This window comes from Trachurus japonicus, chromosome 1, assembly GCF_045865225.1.
Source record: "Trachurus japonicus isolate A0001 chromosome 1, Traja_1.0".
Lineage (NCBI taxonomy): Eukaryota > Metazoa > Chordata > Actinopteri > Carangiformes > Carangidae > Trachurus > Trachurus japonicus.
This window is the reverse complement of record NC_140907.1, coordinates 28,609,556-28,626,474: the sequence shown is the minus strand read 5'-3', so window position 1 is coordinate 28,626,474 and position 16,919 is coordinate 28,609,556. Positions and strand designations below refer to the sequence as shown.

Here is a 16,919-nt window from a genome sequence, read left to right as displayed (position 1 = left end):
TCAAACTAGGTAGGTTTGGATTAATTCATACAAAAGGTCAGGACAGTATGACAAAAATACAGCTCATGAAAAAAGCTACTTTCATACCCTTAAAACAACTTTGTCTCAGTACAAGCAGGAGCAGATGCTGAATATGTCTTTTCTATTATTGGTGGGTAGAGGGTCTAACTGTGAATGTGCAGTGTGAGTGTCATCACTCTAACATGTTTCTGATTGGAGAAATAAGGCTTGTTGCAACTGTCCCCAGTCTCCCCTAACAGAGACACATCAGCAGAAACCAGAGACTTTTGCGTATCCAGTTAAAAGCTCTGTACAGGGGCACAAACCTTATTTTATATAACATTTAAATGTAAATGGTGTTTTTCAATTGTAAAAATAATGTAATTCTTACAATTAAAATGTGAAAACAAACTGTTTTTTGTTTTGTTTTTTGTTTTTTGTTTTTTTACAGATATTAGTCAGATATTCCAGTGTCAACTGTGGAATGATATCTACCTGTGACCCAAATCTGATAATTACCCTTTCTCATAAAAGAATGAGTTCAAATCAACACAGACAGCAATTTAACATGATAATCAGTTTTATTTGGACTAGTTCACTTCATATTATATGAATAGAAATCGCCAATCAGCTAGGGTACTTCACTCAGCTGCTTCTTTTCCCTGTAAAGAAAAAAAAGACAATGGATGAATAGTTTGCAGTACATATTTTCATACATTAATATCACACTCTGAGTACATTATTCATGGCATTTGTTTTCAAAAAGGGTGTCATGAATTTGATATGATAGACTGGAGCATGGGCTTTGATAGATATTTTATATTCCATTACCTTGCCAGAGTCACGGGTCTTGGCTCTGAGCTTGTTGACCTGGGACTCAGCAATGTCAGCACGCTCCTCAGCCTCCTCCAGCTCATGCTGGATCTTCCTACACTTGGACAGATGAACATTGGCCTGCTCCTCCTGGAATAGAATATATTGTAAAGTGTTTACATTTACAAAAAGGCCAGCATATATACTGTGCATTGAATTTTTCAAATACATGTTTTGCCCTTACCGCTTCCTCAGCATGCCTCTTGTAGGACTTAACCTTGAGCTGCAGCTTGTCGACCAGATCCTGCAGCCTGGCAACGTTTTTCTTGTCCTCCTCGGTCTGTAATATGAAATATTCATTACATTGTACATGTTATAATGAGAAGGAAACTGATATTGGATGGATTTATACTGTACATGTTAAATGTGATCACAGCTTTACCTGATAGGTGAGCTCCTTCACTCTCCTCTCATACTTGCGGACACCCTTAACAGCGTCTGCTCCACGTCTCTGCTCAGCCTCAACCTCTGTCTCCAGCTCACGCACCTTCAGAAAACAGGAAAATGTATGCAATATTTAAAATGTCTTTTGTGTATCTTTTTACTTCTGCTCAACTTGCAAAATATTAGCATGACTGTTGTACCCTAGACTCGAGTTTCTGGAGCTGCTTCTTGCCACCCTTCATGGCCAGGTTCTCAGCCTCATCCAGACGGTGCTGCAGGTCCTTAACAGCAACCTCCAGGTTCTTCTTCATCCTCTCCAGGTGAGCGCTAGTATCCTGCTCCTTCTTCAGCTCCTCAGCCATCATGGCAGCCTAGAGAATATAAAATTGGGGCTAGAAGTCTCATAAAAAACACATTTTAACTGGAGTAGTACTATGACCAAATGAAATTTAAACCTACATCGGTGATGGCCTTCTTTGCCTTGTCCTCTGCATTTCTTGCTTCCTGAATGCTGTCATCAACTTCACTCTGGACCTGAACCAGGTCAGATTCAAGCTTCTTCTTGGTGTTCAGAAGGCTAGTGTTCTGAGAGGTTTAAAGAGAAATGTCACTTAATGTGATAACATGCCTGATTTTTGCATCATTAAACCTTATTTGTTTTTTAAATTGTTGAAATGATTATTACCTGAGAGTGCAGAAGTCCAACACGCTCACTGGCATCCACCAGCTCTTGTTCAGCAACCTTGCGTCCTCTCTCTGTCTGTTCCAGAGCAGCTCTAAGTTCCTCAATTTCAGCAACCATAAGACCATTTCTGCGGTCCACCATAGCAGCCTGTTCCTTGAGGTCTTCCTGGGCTCTGACAGCATCATCAAGGTGCAGTTGGGCATCCTAGTTAAAAAGTATATTAAAATATTTATATTTAACTCTTTGACTGCCAGCCATTCTCAGAGCAGCTTCCTCCAGCTTGCCAGGCATTTTCCAGCTTTTTGACTGATTTCCGTAGACCCACCATATATTATGTACTGTTACTACATACACATTCAACCCATCAAAGGAAAGATGCCGGTCTCTAGTTTCCAGCAAAAAAAACTGTTTGTTTCTATCTTGTTCCAGTCTTGTGAAATTGGCGGTTGAATATAGGTTAGTTTAGCCCAAAATGCCATTTTGGCACCAAAATCTTGAGAAAAAGAGGTTTTTGTGTCGGCTGTCATTTTCAGGTGAACCAGTACAATTTGCTTCATTATATTTTGCTTTAGTGATGCCTCAGCATCTGTACAGTTGTTCTCTTGTAAACAACAACTAAATCAACACTGACAAATGACTTTTGATGACAAAAGACAAAACATTTAGCTACTGACACACACTACTGCAGCCTCTTTTCTTTCTTTTCTTTGAGTTACAACTTTTTCTTTCCTTTTTTTAGTGTGTGTGCGTACGTGACGTGTGCATGTACGTGTGTGTGTGTGTGTGTGTGTGCGCGCGTGCGCGGATCAGTTCGACAGGTTTTTGTAGCCGAAACACAGCGCTTTAGATCAGATCCAGCTTCCTCTGGTCAGCAGGCAGCGGTGTCACTCACTCTCTGTCTCACACACACTCTACACACACACAGCCTACAGCTCTGGCTGACGCCCCCTGAACTCACAGCCACAGACAGTCTGTTCACAACAGACAGACACCATCTTTAGCTCTCCGCTCTCGTCACGTTCGCCGGCGCCGTCCGTTCCTCATCCACACTAGATCGCGGGATTTTCAAGCTGCTATCTGAGTGATTTCTCGCAAAATCTGGCGACTTTCCAAACGCTCTTGATGACTAACGACGGGGTTGTTGTTACTGACATTTGTGCTTTGTATCACGGAGCTGCACGGAGCTTCAACGAGCTGCCGAGCCGCCATGAGCCCCGCCGCCGCCCCCTAAGCTCTCACCGGCGGCCAGAGTGTCACGGAGCGGCGCCGCTGCAGTCAGACACCGCTCCGCTCCGTGAGGGGGGAAAAACACGCTATATTTTTTATATCTCTCAATCCAAATGTGTTTTTCTGCACTTTATTTTGATGATACAAGTCTGATCTTCACAGAGGAGTAGGGCAAGACATTCAGCATGGCGTTGCCATTAAAAAAACGCTAAGACGAGTTATCTCGTCTTTGGCAGACTACACTTGGATTCGCTAAGACGAGATAACTCGTCTTTGGCAGTCAAAGAGTTAACATGATTGACACAGTAGTTTGTGCAGCAGCACCATGACAACAATACCTTGAACTGTCCCTGCACATTCCTCAGCTGCTTCTGGGACTCAGAAGCCTGGCGATTGGCATGGCTCAGCTGAATCTCCATCTCATTCAGATCTCCCTCCATCTTCTTCTTGATTCTCAGGGCATCATTCCTGCTCCTGACTTCAGAATCCAGAGTACCCTGCATGGAGTCAATCACCCTCTGGCTGTTCCTCTTGATCTGCTCCATCTCTTCATCTTTTTCTGCCAGCTTCCTGTCCACCTCACCCTTGATCTGGTTGAGCTCCAGCTGGACACGCAGGATCTTAGACTCTTCGTGTTCCAGAGTTCCCTATTGACATCAACAAATAAAATGTTCATCCTTGCCTTGATATCTTTCACAGTATGCTGATTTTTATCTCAGATAAAAAATGTACCTCAGCCTCCTCAAGAGCTGTCTGGATCTCAGTCTTCTCTGTCTCCACCTGTTTCTTGGACTTTTCCAGCTCATGGATGCTCTTGCCAGTCTCACCCATCTGTTCAGTCAGATCTGAGATCTCCTCTGCAGAGAGACACGTGTGGTTAGTAATCAGTAGGGATGGGCATGATTAATCAATGATCGATTATTGATCGTTAAGAATTTTATCGATCACGGAAAATTTTTATCGATTTATTATAAGGGATCATGTAGAGGGCAGAGGTTGTCATGGAGAAATAAACCCCGGGTTTATTTTTTTCATAACAACCAATAAACTCTATAAAAGTATTATTATACAGGCCTATTATTATTATTACATGGTTTAAGAGTGAAATAATTCATTAAATATGACGGGACGCGCTTGTGTCGCGGACTCAGTGCAACAGAGACGTGAGCTGTGACACCGCGGCTCCGCCCGCTCTGATCAGCAGGTTTGGTTTTCAGCAGCGGTGTGGAGGCCACTCTCTCTGTAAGTTACAAGCTACAAGTCTGTTACAAGCTACAACTCTGTAAGTTACAAGCTACAAGTCATTTATCTAACATCACAATTAGTCCGAAGCTGTTTAACGACGGTTAAAATGAAACTTAAGGTAAATATCCTGCAGAGTTAGTTTCTCTTGTCTGTGCTCCCGTGATCAGAGCGCCGCTCCGCCGTGTGTTGGCGACAGAAATAATAATAAAACACACGCTTTCACATTTTGAAAGTGCTTGTGATTTTTTTTTTTTTGTACAAGTGCAGCCAAACACGAGGCTGAAGAGAGAGAGACAGCAGAGCTGCTCTGACAGCTCAGCTGCAGGTGAACCAGGCAGCGCAACGGTGCTTTTTTTTTTTTTTACTGTAAATGATGCCGGCACCGGCACCGTCCCTACAGGTGAAGCACAAGCACACAGACGTCCGTGTACGTTGTTGTCTGACCTTCTTCCTTCACGGGGACTGCCTCGGATTACTGGCACACGCCATAGCTGCACGCATTTTGTTTTTAATTATGAATATGAATATTAATATTAATATTAACGATTAATCGATAATTGATCGTTAATTTTCCCGAAGATCGATCAAAAAGATTTCTTCAAATGCCCATCCCTAGTAATCAGTAAGCCTCAAAATTTAAACCTAGTTTCCAATGCAATGACGCAGGAACTTACGCTGCAGATTCTTGTTTTCACGCTTCATGGTCTCCAGGTGATCCAGAGCTTCCTCATATGAGTTCTTCATCTTGAACAGTTCAGTGCTAAGAGAACGAGCCTCCTTCTGAGCTCCTTCAAGCTCGGCCTGACCCTCCTCATACTTTTGCTTCCACTCTGCCAACACCTGAGTGACACAATTAATATGGTTTCATTAGTTATGTACTAATATGAAAACAAACACACACACACAAAAAAAATATTGTAAACAATTTGACCTGACCACACAAGATTAACATTATTACCTTGTCAAAGTTCCTCTGCTTCTTGTCCAGGTTAGCAGCCAGTCCATTAGCCCTCTCAACATCAATCATGAGGTCCTCCACCTCACTCTGGAGCCTCTGTTTGGTTTTCTCCAGAGAGGCACACTTGGAATTCACAGCCTCAATCTGCTCCTCAGCGTCCTGAAGGCGCTGAGCCAGCTTTTTCCTTAAAAAAAAAGTGTTTTTCTTGATTTTCTTGTCAGTCCTTAAAAACCTTAAATTTACTAGAGCCTTTTACAGATATTTTTGTAAGATATATTGTTAGATGTTATTGTTCTTAGATTAAACAGCCCCTATGTTAAGACCAGTTGCCATTACTGTAGTGTCAAGTGTTACTTATTTTAAAAAATGCAAAGAAAGTACTTTGATTTATATGCTTATTGATACCAATGTCTTTCATTTCATTGTCCGAGTGGTACTCACTTGGCCTCCTCAAGCTCCTCAGTGCGCTGGATAGCATCAGTTTCATACTTAGTTCTCCACTGAGCCACCTCACTGTTGGCCTTGGACATTCCACGCTGCAGCTCAGCCTTGGCCTCCTGCTCCTCCTCAAACTGTTCCCTCAGCAGGTCACAGTCATGGCGAGCTGATTGCACTCCATGAGCAAGTGCATTCTTGGCCTAGTGGAAGAAATGTATGCTTGAATGCACCAAATGTCTAAATGGCATTGAATAAAACCAGGGCAGATGTTAAATGTTCTTACCTTAACCTCCTCTTCAATCTGTCTCTTGAGCTCCTCAATCTGCTGAGTGAAGGCCTGTTTGCCTCTGGTCAGCTGGGAGACAAGAGCCTCTTTCTCCTCAATTTGACGGCCAAACTCACCTAGTTTAAAAATGATCATCAAACATTAGTGTGTCTTTGTTGTACACTGAAGATTGCTGTAGGTAAACAGTGTGTTAAACAAACCGTTTTCTGTCAGGAGACGTGCTCTCTGTCCACTTATGTCATTGATTTGGCGAACATGTTCATCATTCTTGGTCTTCAGTTCGCTAAATTGGTCCTCAAGAGTACGGCACATCTTTTCAAGATTTCCCTTGAGTCGAGAAAAAATGGAAATGAATTGTTTTATTTATGAATCCCTCAGTTATTATACTAATCTAATTATCAGATTGCAATTTAATATCTCATTTACCTTTGATTTGGCCACAGCCTCCATGTTGCTGGAGAGATCATCAATCTCCATCTTATATTCACTCTTTTCCTTCTCAAGCTTCTGCTTGACACGCTGGAGGTTGTCGATCTGCTCTCCCAGCTCAGCAACACTGTCAGCCTGCTTCTTACGAAGAGCAGCAGCAGTAGCTTCATGCTGCAGAGTGGACTCCTCCAGGTCACGACGCAGCTTCTGGAACTCAGCCTCACGCTTCTTGTTCATCTCAATCTGAGCAGCAGTGGCACCACCGGCCTCCTCCAGCCTCTCGCTGATCTCCTCAAGTTCCCTGGAAAGGTCAGCCCTCTGCTTCTCAACCTTGGCACGAGCAGCACGCTCAGCCTCAATCTCTTCCTCCAGTTCCTCAATACGGGCCTGTTTAATGTAAACATGTTGTGTTTCAGTCAACAGTGAACATTAGAATAAAACATACCAAAGGTATGCACCAATACATTCTATCAGTGTCATTACCTGAAGCTCCTTGATCTTCTTCTGGAGCTGAGCACCCATTGACTGCTCATCCTCGATCTTGCTGAGGAGCTGGCTGGTTTCAAAGTCCTTCCTGTGTGAATTTTTAAAAATGCAGTGTTTGAGTACGCAACCCACTGAGTGTGTCACAAATGTAAAAGTACTTTTTAAAGGTTTTCAGAAATGGCCGTTTGTCCTGTTTGTCGCGCCTCCTTCCACGAGTTTACCCAAGTAAGGAAAACAAATTTGATTGGTTGTTATCGAGTGGGCGGGATATTTAATGTTTGGGGCAGGACCGAGCTCCGTGTGTGTATGTGTGTGTGTGGGAGTGTGTTTAGCTAATGTAACTAACTTTTAGGGAGGTGTGAATACAAACTACTCGACTCTGCAGCTGGCACTCGGTTCACTTGTTTGGTCCGCACCAGAGTCCGAAACAAACCCTGGTGCGATTTGCGTACGGTGTGAATGCAAAACGAACCTTTCCCGAACCAAATGCAAAATCCAAGTGCCTTTTTGGATTCAACAGGCTTCCGTTGTTGTCAGATAATGTGGAAATTATCAACAATGAGCCGTGGGTCATCAAATAGACACGCTGCCTCCTTGATATTTGGTCAGTGGAAAACATTTATCAGATGATGGAGAGGGCGCACCCGTTGCCGTTAAAGGGATATTCCGGCGTAAGTTTAACCCATGGTCCAACGCACCGTAACACCGAGTTAGACCCCCCTCGAGAGATGAAGTCTGCTAACCGCTAGCTTCTCTAGTTAGCAATGACCGCACCATAACAAACAGCGCAGTATACGGATCCACTAGCCACCGATCAAAAAGCCACTTATAGCCACAAATAATGCTCAGAACAGCACCAAACCTCATCGACAGTACAAACAGGGTCCCAGTAATACGAGGCATCAAACATCTGTCAGCTTAGCCTGGTTTCTATTGAAACAAGACGAAAACAACTCACCCACTCTCCTCCAGTTATACGCTATGCAGCAACTGTCCGTGTCCAACATAGAGTCCAAGCACGTCCGAGGCCGACTGGCAGCACAAATCATCTGGTTTCAGCGTGACCACCAGACTGACCACTTGATTCCCCCATATCTGTGATGTCTGCTTGTACAGGTAGTCAGCTGGCGTGGAGGCGATTACCGAGTGAAGTAGAGTCCCGCAGCTCAAGGATGAATGTGTGTGTATTACTCCATATAATGCAGCCACAGTTCCTATGTATCTTGCCTATCAGTTTATAAAAGTTATTATCGAGTGTTCACAGGGAAATGAACGGAGAGAATTACGTAAACAAGCGCGAGATTAGAAGCGACGTCACACGCGCGATCAGGACGCCGTTCGTTGCAGGAAGAGACTGTCTATAATTTAGTGAAGGAGACATCACAGCAGGGACAACACGGCTGAGTTTATGGAGTTTGAGAACAACAACGACTGGTTTCATTTCGATGGGCACCACTATCAGTTTGAGACCGAGTTTACTGAAGACAAGCTGAAGGAAATGGAGGAGTAAAGTCAAAGAGGGGCAGCTGCGGTGGAGACTGTTCTGGAAATGGAGGCTAAAAGTGACAGAGGGAGAGAGCTGGTGGAGGATATGTGCTGGACCTGGGGGAATCAAGTGGTCAGTCTGGTGGTCACTGCCTGTTGGTGGCCGCTGAAACCAGATGTTTGTGCTACCAGTCGGCCTCGGACGTGTGTGTGATGCGGAAAGTTGCTGCGTAGCGTATAGCTGGAGCAGAGTGGGTGAGTTGTTTTCGTTTCTTTTCAATAGAAACCAGGCTAAGCTAACAGATGTCTGATGCCTCGTATTATGGGCTGGGACCCTGTTTGTACTGTTGATGACGTTTGGTGCTGTTCTGAGCATTATTTGTGGCTATAAGTGGCTTTTTGATCGGTGGCTAGTGGGTCCGTATACACGCGTATACTGCGCTGTTTGTTATGGTGCGGTCATTGCTAAACTTGCTACAACTAGAGAAGCTAGCGGTTAGCAGACTACATCTCTCGAGGGGGGGGTCTAACTCGGTGTTACGGTGCGTTGGACCATGGGTTAAATTTACGCCGGAATATCCCTTTAAGGAATAACTGATAACAGAAAGTCGTTATCCGATTAATCCTAACCGTTAACAGAAATAAATGTGACTAGGCTTATGCCGATCAGCAATGCGGCATCCTGAGATAATGATTATGTTTTTTGTTTTGTTTGTTTTTTGCTGTGCCGTCCTTTTTTATCATTTTTTTAGTGCACCATCCTTCAGACGCACATGCAGACGTCTGTGTTTGTTGTCTGACCATCGTTCACGGGGACTGCTGCACTAGGCCACATAGCCTCCAAGTGATGAATAAGCACAGGACAGGTGCAACTGGAAATACTACGAAATTGAAAAAGCAGCAAGAAACGCATTCATGACCTCCACTACTTTTTGTGGATGATCCCGCTGATAATTTTTATCCAATGATTGAGCTACTGTGGGACACACGTGCTTTTGTTTACAAAGTTGATCCGCTTCTGAAAAAATGCAATGTGAATACAAACCGCACCAAGTAAAAAAAAAATTTAAAAAATTTAGTCCGCACCAAAGCAAGTGAACTATCGGACTTTCCTGGTGTGAATACGCCCTAAGTGATAGACCGCAGGGATCCGGAGGAGGAGAGTGGAGTAGGGATGGAGGAGAGTTTGTGTCGGTGGTGGTGGACGAGTCTCCTCGCTTTTCTCAGACGTTTGATTGACGGATGACGGATCCAATATCACTGGCTGATGAATCGTGAGTAACGTGTCGCATAATTCGTGCCCCTGCATTATCCAATGCGGAAAAAGACTACCTCACTTTCACCTCGAAAATAGAATTTTGCACAAAGTTTGGTCTACATCATCTGATAGATGAGTGATTACACTAATTTTAAGACCCATAGTGGGCTCAAAATCAATGTTCTTTTCTGAATACCTTTAAGTAGAGAAGAAAATCAATCTCTTACTTTTTGATCTTCTCATCAGACTGCTGCTTGTCATTCTCAAGATCCATGATGGATTCCTGGGCCAGTTTCAGGTCACCCTCGAGCTTTCTCTTAGCTCTCTCAAGGTCCATACGCAGCTTCTTCTCTTGCTCCAGGGAACCCTCAAGCTGCACGTTGATATGAAAAAATAATTAATATGTTCATGAAAGGTCTTGTTTTGCCAAGTCTTTAAAAACTTACATCATCAACTTGCTGTTCAAGCTTGGTCTTGGCCTTGGTCAGAGTGTTGACTTTGTCTTCCTCAGCCTGCAGGTCATCAAGAGTCTGCTGATGAGCCTCCTGGAGGGCTTTCTTCTCCTTGGTCAGCTTAGCAATGCTCTCATCCTGAGAGGCCATCTCCTCTGTCAGGTTCTTCACCTATGGTTGCAAGAAAGATTTTGTTATTAAACAGCTAATGTGCACACTTTCCTTTATCTAATGGAGATATTGGTGTTGACAAACCTTGTTCTCAGTGGCATGTTTCTCCTTTTCCACCTTGGCCAAGGTAAGCTCCAGGTCATCAATATCCTTCTTTAGCTCAGAGCATTCATCCTCCAGCTTTCTCTTCTTAGCAGTAAGCTCAGCATTGATTTCCTCTTCATCTTCCAGTCTCTCACTTGTCTCTTTGAGTTTGGCCTCCATCTGAATCTTGCTCTTGATGAGTCCCTCACATCTCTCCTCAGCATCTGACAGATTCTCTGATTCCTAGATCATGTTGCATGAATGCACTCTGTTAGCACATCAAACTCTTGTTTCAGAAAACATCAAAAATCGCAGCCATCTGTTCACATGTACTTACGGATGCCACTTGGAGCTGCAGATCATTCTTCTCCTGCACAAGAGACACCATCTTCTCTTCCAGTTCCTTCTTCTTGGCCAGGGCAGTAGCCAGGTCAGTTTTCATCTTATCATAGTTTTCCTTCATATTAGCCAGCTCCTTCTCAGTTTCAGCACTCTTCAGCAGAGGCTTGATCTTGTAGTACACCTTCATCCATGGCCAATGCTTGACATTCATGAAGGAGCGGATGTTGTACTGGATGGTGAAAATGCTCTCCCTGCAGAGAAGAGGTTTGTGTTATAGGGAAATCGTCATTATTCCTACTATGACTTTGTCATGTGTGTGTCATAAGTAGCTTTTTCCAACATGCCTTCTTTCCATCATCTTCACAAACTCCCTTCTCATGAGGTATCCACGGCAGAGAGCCTGAGTCATGGTGACCAGAGCTGCCAGTTTTTCATCTCTCATCTCCTCAAGGGTACCCAGCAGACCGGCCTTGAAGAACACCTGAATAAACAGACAATACGTGTTAACTTAAAGGCACCCCAGATGGTTTAAGGTGTTTTATGAATGGCAACATGACGGCTGCTCTGCATCTATGTCACTTCTCCTTTGGCACATGGTCCGCTGTTGCACAAAACTAATTTAAATTAAGTGGGTAGTTCATTTAGATGTATTTCTAATGTAAAAACCTATCCTCATTAAGTAGGTAGTTCATTTAGATGTATTTCTAATGTAAAAATCTATCTTCATTGGTAAATATACTGAATTATAACAGATAATGCATGGTGCCTACCTTGGTGTGTCCAAATCTGTACTCATCGTGATTAACATCAATTGATCCAAGCAGCTTCTCTGATGCCTTCTTGTTGTCAATGAACTGGCCCTCAGGGATGACACTGGCATTCAGTACCTTGTATCTGTTATGAGAGATTGTGAGTATGAGAATTTTCTTTACCTTGTCTTAAATTAAACTAAATTATTAATCTATATTTAATAACCTATATACCTCTGCTTGAAGTCACCATAGAGGATTCTGCTAGGGAAACCTTTCCTGCAGATTCTGATACCCTCCAGCACACCGTTACACCTGAGCTGGTGGATGACCAGGAAGTTCTCCATCAGACCTGTGGAAGAGGGATTTGGCCATTAGTATGGTGAATAAATTGTTATTATTTGGAAGTCTTGCAACATTATCCCTAAACAAAACAAACACACCCCAGAAAGACTAGCGGTGCTCTAGAGCGCAGCTAATGGGGATCCTTACAAATACAATAAAAAACACAAATGAGATTGTGTTTTTGTACCTGGAGTCTTGGACTCATTGGGAATCAGACAACGCACAAAGTGAGGATGGGTGCTCCTCAAGTTAGTCATCAGCTTGCCCAAGTTCTCCTATAGATGGAAAATAGTAATTGTCATGAAATCTACCACTTGCATTTTTTTAAAAGTTAAATGTGATGTAATTTTTCAGTATATAATGTTAACCTTACCCTGAACTGTGAAGACACAGTCTGCATAGAGCCACCCTTCTTCTTGCCTCCCTTCTTGCCGACCTCTATTGATAATTAGTGCAAAAGATTTGTTACACTTAATATTCAATTTGTATAGCCCATTTTTACAAACAGTTTGTCTCAAAGGGCTTTACATGGCATCGTAACAACATCCTCTGCCCTTAGACCCTCACATCAACTGAGGGGCACATGTTTAGTTTAGCATTGATAGTATACAGTCTTGAAATATACTTAAGAATATTGCAATGAATTCTATATCATACCTTCAACAACAGGTGGATACAGGGCAGCCAAAATTTTAACAGGGGACTTCTGGTACAGCTGCACGACAGAGTCGTTCAGTGGGTCCTTGTTCTTGTCCAGCCAGCCACCGATATTGTAGTCTACAGTGCCAGCATAATGCACCAGGGAGAAGTGGGCCTCAGCCTTGCCCTTGGCTGGCTTTGGCTTCTCAAAGGCTTTGGTTTTGCCAAGATGCTGGTCATACAGCTTATTCTTGAAGGATGTGTCAGTGGCCTTGGGGAACATGCACTCCTCTTCAAGGATTGAGAAGATGCCCATAGGCTTGAAGAAAGCAGAAGGAGATATACCATGAACTGATGCTGTGGTTAAATATTCAGAGGAATCTCTTTGGATAGAATCACAGAAATTAAACTGTACCTTCTCAATCAGCTCAATACAGGCAGCCAAGTCCATACCGAAGTCAATGAACTCCCAGATAATACCCTCCTTCTTGTATTCCTCTTGCTCCAGGACGAACATGTGATGGTTGAAGAACTGTTGCAGTTTCTCATTGGTGAAGTTGATGCACAGCTGCTCCATGCTGTTGAACTGTTAGAGGAGAAATAGTCAGCCTAATCCTTTACAGGCAAGAAGAAGGATTCTGTCATGAAAAGCATTGTAGGCTGAAATGCAGTGAATGAAGCTTACATCAAAAATTTCAAAGCCGGCAATATCCAGCACACCAATGAAGTAATTCCTTTGCTGCTTGGTGTCCAGCATCTGGTTGATACGGATGACCATCCACAAGAACATCCTCTCATAGATAGACTTGGCCAGGGCAGTCACTGAGTTCTTCACCTAAATAACAACATAAAAATGACTTCAGGGGTAATACTGAGAGGCTGCAGAACGGATGTTAAACGGAGATTGAAAAAAAGGAGATTTAAACCCTGCATCCCCATTATCATCACGGGGAACGTAAGGTCCCTGGTAAATAAAATAGATGAACTGGAATCACTTGTCAAGACACGGAGGGAACACAAAGAATGCAGTATAATGTGTTTCATGGAGTCATGGCTACATGAACAGATACCAGATTCAAACATGACTTTACCCGGTTGGGGGGTGGGCATTAAGAAAAGAGAACCAACCAACCAACCAACCAACCAACCAACCAACCAACCAACCAACCTATCTATCTATCTATCTATCTATCTATCTATCTATCTATCTATCTATCTATCTATCTATCTATCTATCTATCTATCTATCTATCTATCTATCTATCTATCTATCTATCTATCTATCTAATGTATCTATCTATCTATCTATCTATCTATCTGTCTGTCTGTCTGTCTGTCTGTCTGTCTGTCTGTCTGTCTGTCTGTCTGTCTGTCTGTCTGTCTGTCTGTCTGTCTGTCTGTCTGTCTACCTATCTATCTACCTATCTATCATATTTACCTGCGGCACAGTCTGTCCCTTGGTGACAAACTCATTCCCGACCTTCACTCTGGGATAACACAGAGCCTTCAGCATGTCAGCAGAGTTCAGACCCAACAGGTAAGCAATCTTGTCAGCAACTGAAAACAGTTAAGTGATTTTATGTTACACTGACTGCCAATACGTAATAGAAACGAATGACGGACAAGAATCTCTGTTGTTACATCCAAATTTTTCATGAATTATCATAAATACTCACCCTCTGTGCCATCGGGCTCAGCCTGCTCCTCACGCTGCTTCTGCTTGAACATCATGTTACCATGGTGAAGCACAGCACCAGTCAATTTATAGATTCCCATCTTCTCCTCAGCAGTGAAGCCCAGGATATCAATGGCATTCTGTGTTCACAAAAAGTGTCATCAGAATACGTAATCACTTCACAAAACACATTAAGAAAGCCATTTTGATCATTAACATGCAAATTATTGTAAAGATTTTAACAATGAAGATCACTGACGTCAGTGGCTTCCAGCTCTTCTTTGTCATCAATACTGGCCACAGTGATCTGACCCATGCTGCACATGGGGAAGTCGTAGGGGTTTGTTGTGATGAGTGACATTTCTGCAGGTGAAAAAATGGGGTAAGTTTCAATAGAGTGTTTTTCAATCAAATCTGTAAGTACATTAAATATTGTGCATCTGCTTACCAATCAGCTCAGGCTTGTGGTTGGTCATCATCTGGTAGAAGATGTGGTAGCCTCTCTCATCAGGGAGCTGGAATGACACTCTAGACTTCTCCAGCAGATCTGCAAATGTGGGTCTTAAATCACAAACTGGACAATTCTCAACTCCAATCATTTGTATTCACTTTAAGTATTGTTACTTACATGTCTCAATATCAGCACTAGCCAGTTTGCCAGTTGTGCCGAAATGGATTCTGATGAATTTACCCTGTTTGGGACAGCAGTTGTTAAAATCTCTCGATATTGGCAAGGTGTAAGAGGAATTTTTTCTGGTAGACATCTCCTCATACTTACAAAACGAGATGAGTTGTCATTCCTCACAGTTTTGGCATTACCATAGGCCTCCAGCAGTGGATTGGCAGCAATAATCTGATCCTCCAGTGACCCCTATTATCCAAGTGACAAAATCATATCAAGATATGTTTTTTCTTGTGGAGATACTATACACACTGAATATACATTCATTGTGACATACCTGGATTTTGCCTGGGGTTGCGTCCTTCTTCTTTTCGCCACCACCAACTGAGATTGTGGCAAAGTACTGGATGACACGCTTGGTGTTCACAGTCTTTCCAGCACCAGATTCTCCACTAGGTATAAACAAAGACTTATAAAAGTTTGATCAAGCTATTTGATTATCTTGGAAAAAACATCAACAAAAATGAAACTTACGTGATCAAGACAGACTGGTTCTCCCTGTCTGTTAAGTCACAAAATAAAGGAATTAAGCACCTATTTCTACAACATAAACCTCATACTAACAAATTTTATACTGAAAAGGACGTACCAGTTAACATGAACTGGTAAGCGTTGTCAGAGACAGAGAAGATGTGGGGTGGAGCCTCCATACGCTTCTTGCCTCTGTAGGCATTCACAACTTCAGCATCGTACACTGGGAGCCACTTGTAGGGGTTCACGGTGGCACAGAACAAACCAGAGTAGGTCTGAAAGTGATCATAGAGTTAAAACAGTTAACTCTATGTTTCCTACAAGTATAATCATTTTCAGTATTGTGTGTATCATCTGGCAGATTGTCTTACGTAGATCATCCATGCTGCATAACGCTCTTTGAGGTTATACAGGACAGAGGCTTCATTGAGATAGGTCATCATGGCCATATCCTCAATTTTGTCGTACTTGGGAGGGTTCATTTGAGAGACGTCATCCTCTTTAACCGTCTTCTCCTGCAACAGGAAATTGGTTACAATGAGAGCTGATCACATTTAACTCATATACTGTATGACTCTGAATTTATGATACAAACCTCCTGAGTGTCCAGGACTTTGACGGTGACTTTGCCACCATCTTTCTTGAGGATTGTTCCCTTCAGGTACAGCTCTTTGGCATCAACCACGTAGCAGGCAGCCTTGGCATCAAAGGGTTTGCTTTGAGCCTCAATTCTCTCCCTCTCTGGCTTACGGAGGTAAATGGCAGCTTTGCCATATATGGCCATTTCTGCGTCTGTACTCATGGTGGTAGTTTATGTCTGTGAGGTAAAAAGAAATTAGAGTAATTTAGTGCACCTTTTTGAAGTTACATCAGGTCATGAAGCTGAACATCCAAAAATAACTTCATTCTATCAAATGTTTCATATGAAATGCATCAAATTCAAAATATATTCATACCCGACCCTCTCTCTGTCAAAATGTTGTTATGTTCCACAATCCTAAAAACATAGTACATATTTTCAGACACAGAGATACGTTTAAAGAGAAGATTTGTTCCAAAATATATCTAACCAATTGATATTTTATAGACATATTAAAATGAAAACATTCAGAGCAGTTATTATGGATGGATGATCTTACCAGTATGAGGGGCTGTCAAGGGTGTACATCTCTGTCCTCTTAGTATCCTTTTATAAGGTTAAGTTTGTGCACGCTGCAAAAGTTATTACGGGCCACATGCAAGATGTGGTGTGGTTTACAAATTATGGCATATTGCCTTTATTGGCTGTTTTATCGTCCCTCACCTCTTCATATTTCTGTTGACCAGTGAGGCTTGAAGCAAACTGAAAGGCTTTCAGGACCCTTTTTTTCTTGTTTGTTTTTTTGCTCTTGTTCTTAAATTTAATTGGGGCCCAGAGGACAACAGCATCATCCTATTGAAATTACCCTGTTTATTATTTATTTGTTACAGATCATCCAGAAACCATGCTGATGCAAAGGTAATTATATCTACTGCACAGCAATGGACGGGGGTGGTCAAATGGCCAGGCAGCTGT

The 16,919-nt window shown here is 42.7% G+C and overlaps 1 protein-coding gene across 1 annotated transcript; it reads right to left on the bottom strand.

The window, feature by feature from the left end:
- Positions 1–562: 562 nt before the first annotated feature.
- LOC146992125 (myosin heavy chain, fast skeletal muscle-like) lies at positions 563–16,548 on the bottom strand. The gene is made up of 41 exons (XM_085783895.1): positions 16,504–16,548; positions 16,321–16,361; positions 15,960–16,181; positions 15,736–15,879; positions 15,483–15,639; positions 15,368–15,395; positions 15,171–15,285; positions 14,990–15,082; positions 14,840–14,903; positions 14,660–14,758; positions 14,471–14,574; positions 14,213–14,351; positions 13,975–14,093; positions 13,222–13,371; positions 12,952–13,122; positions 12,555–12,855; positions 12,271–12,335; positions 12,085–12,172; positions 11,787–11,904; positions 11,574–11,697; positions 11,144–11,284; positions 10,799–11,050; positions 10,462–10,704; positions 10,201–10,377; positions 9,982–10,127; positions 7,009–7,099; positions 6,523–6,912; positions 6,297–6,423; positions 6,094–6,212; positions 5,814–6,010; positions 5,373–5,556; positions 5,089–5,254; positions 3,902–4,026; positions 3,508–3,816; positions 1,950–2,146; positions 1,717–1,849; positions 1,458–1,628; positions 1,256–1,360; positions 1,058–1,153; positions 832–963; positions 563–662 (listed from the first exon to the last, which is right to left on the bottom strand). The coding sequence occupies exons 3-41, from the start codon at positions 16,164–16,166 to the stop codon at positions 642–644; spliced, it is 5,808 nt and encodes a 1,935-aa protein (XP_085640021.1). The 5' UTR covers positions 16,167–16,181; positions 16,321–16,361; positions 16,504–16,548; the 3' UTR covers positions 563–641.
- Positions 16,549–16,919: the final 371 nt, after the last annotated feature.

Coding starts and splice junctions, on each gene's coding strand:
- LOC146992125 (XM_085783895.1), bottom strand. CDS start 16,166: ATGAGTACAGACGCAGAAATGGCCATATATGGCAAAGCTGCCATTTAC. Junction 15,083..15,170: donor CAACCCCAGGCAAAATCCAG/GTATGTCACAAT, acceptor CTTGGATAATAG/GGGTCACTGGAGGATCAGAT. Junction 3,817..3,901: donor CAGCTCTTGAGGAGGCTGAG/GTACATTTTTTA, acceptor TGATGTCAATAG/GGAACTCTGGAACACGAAGA.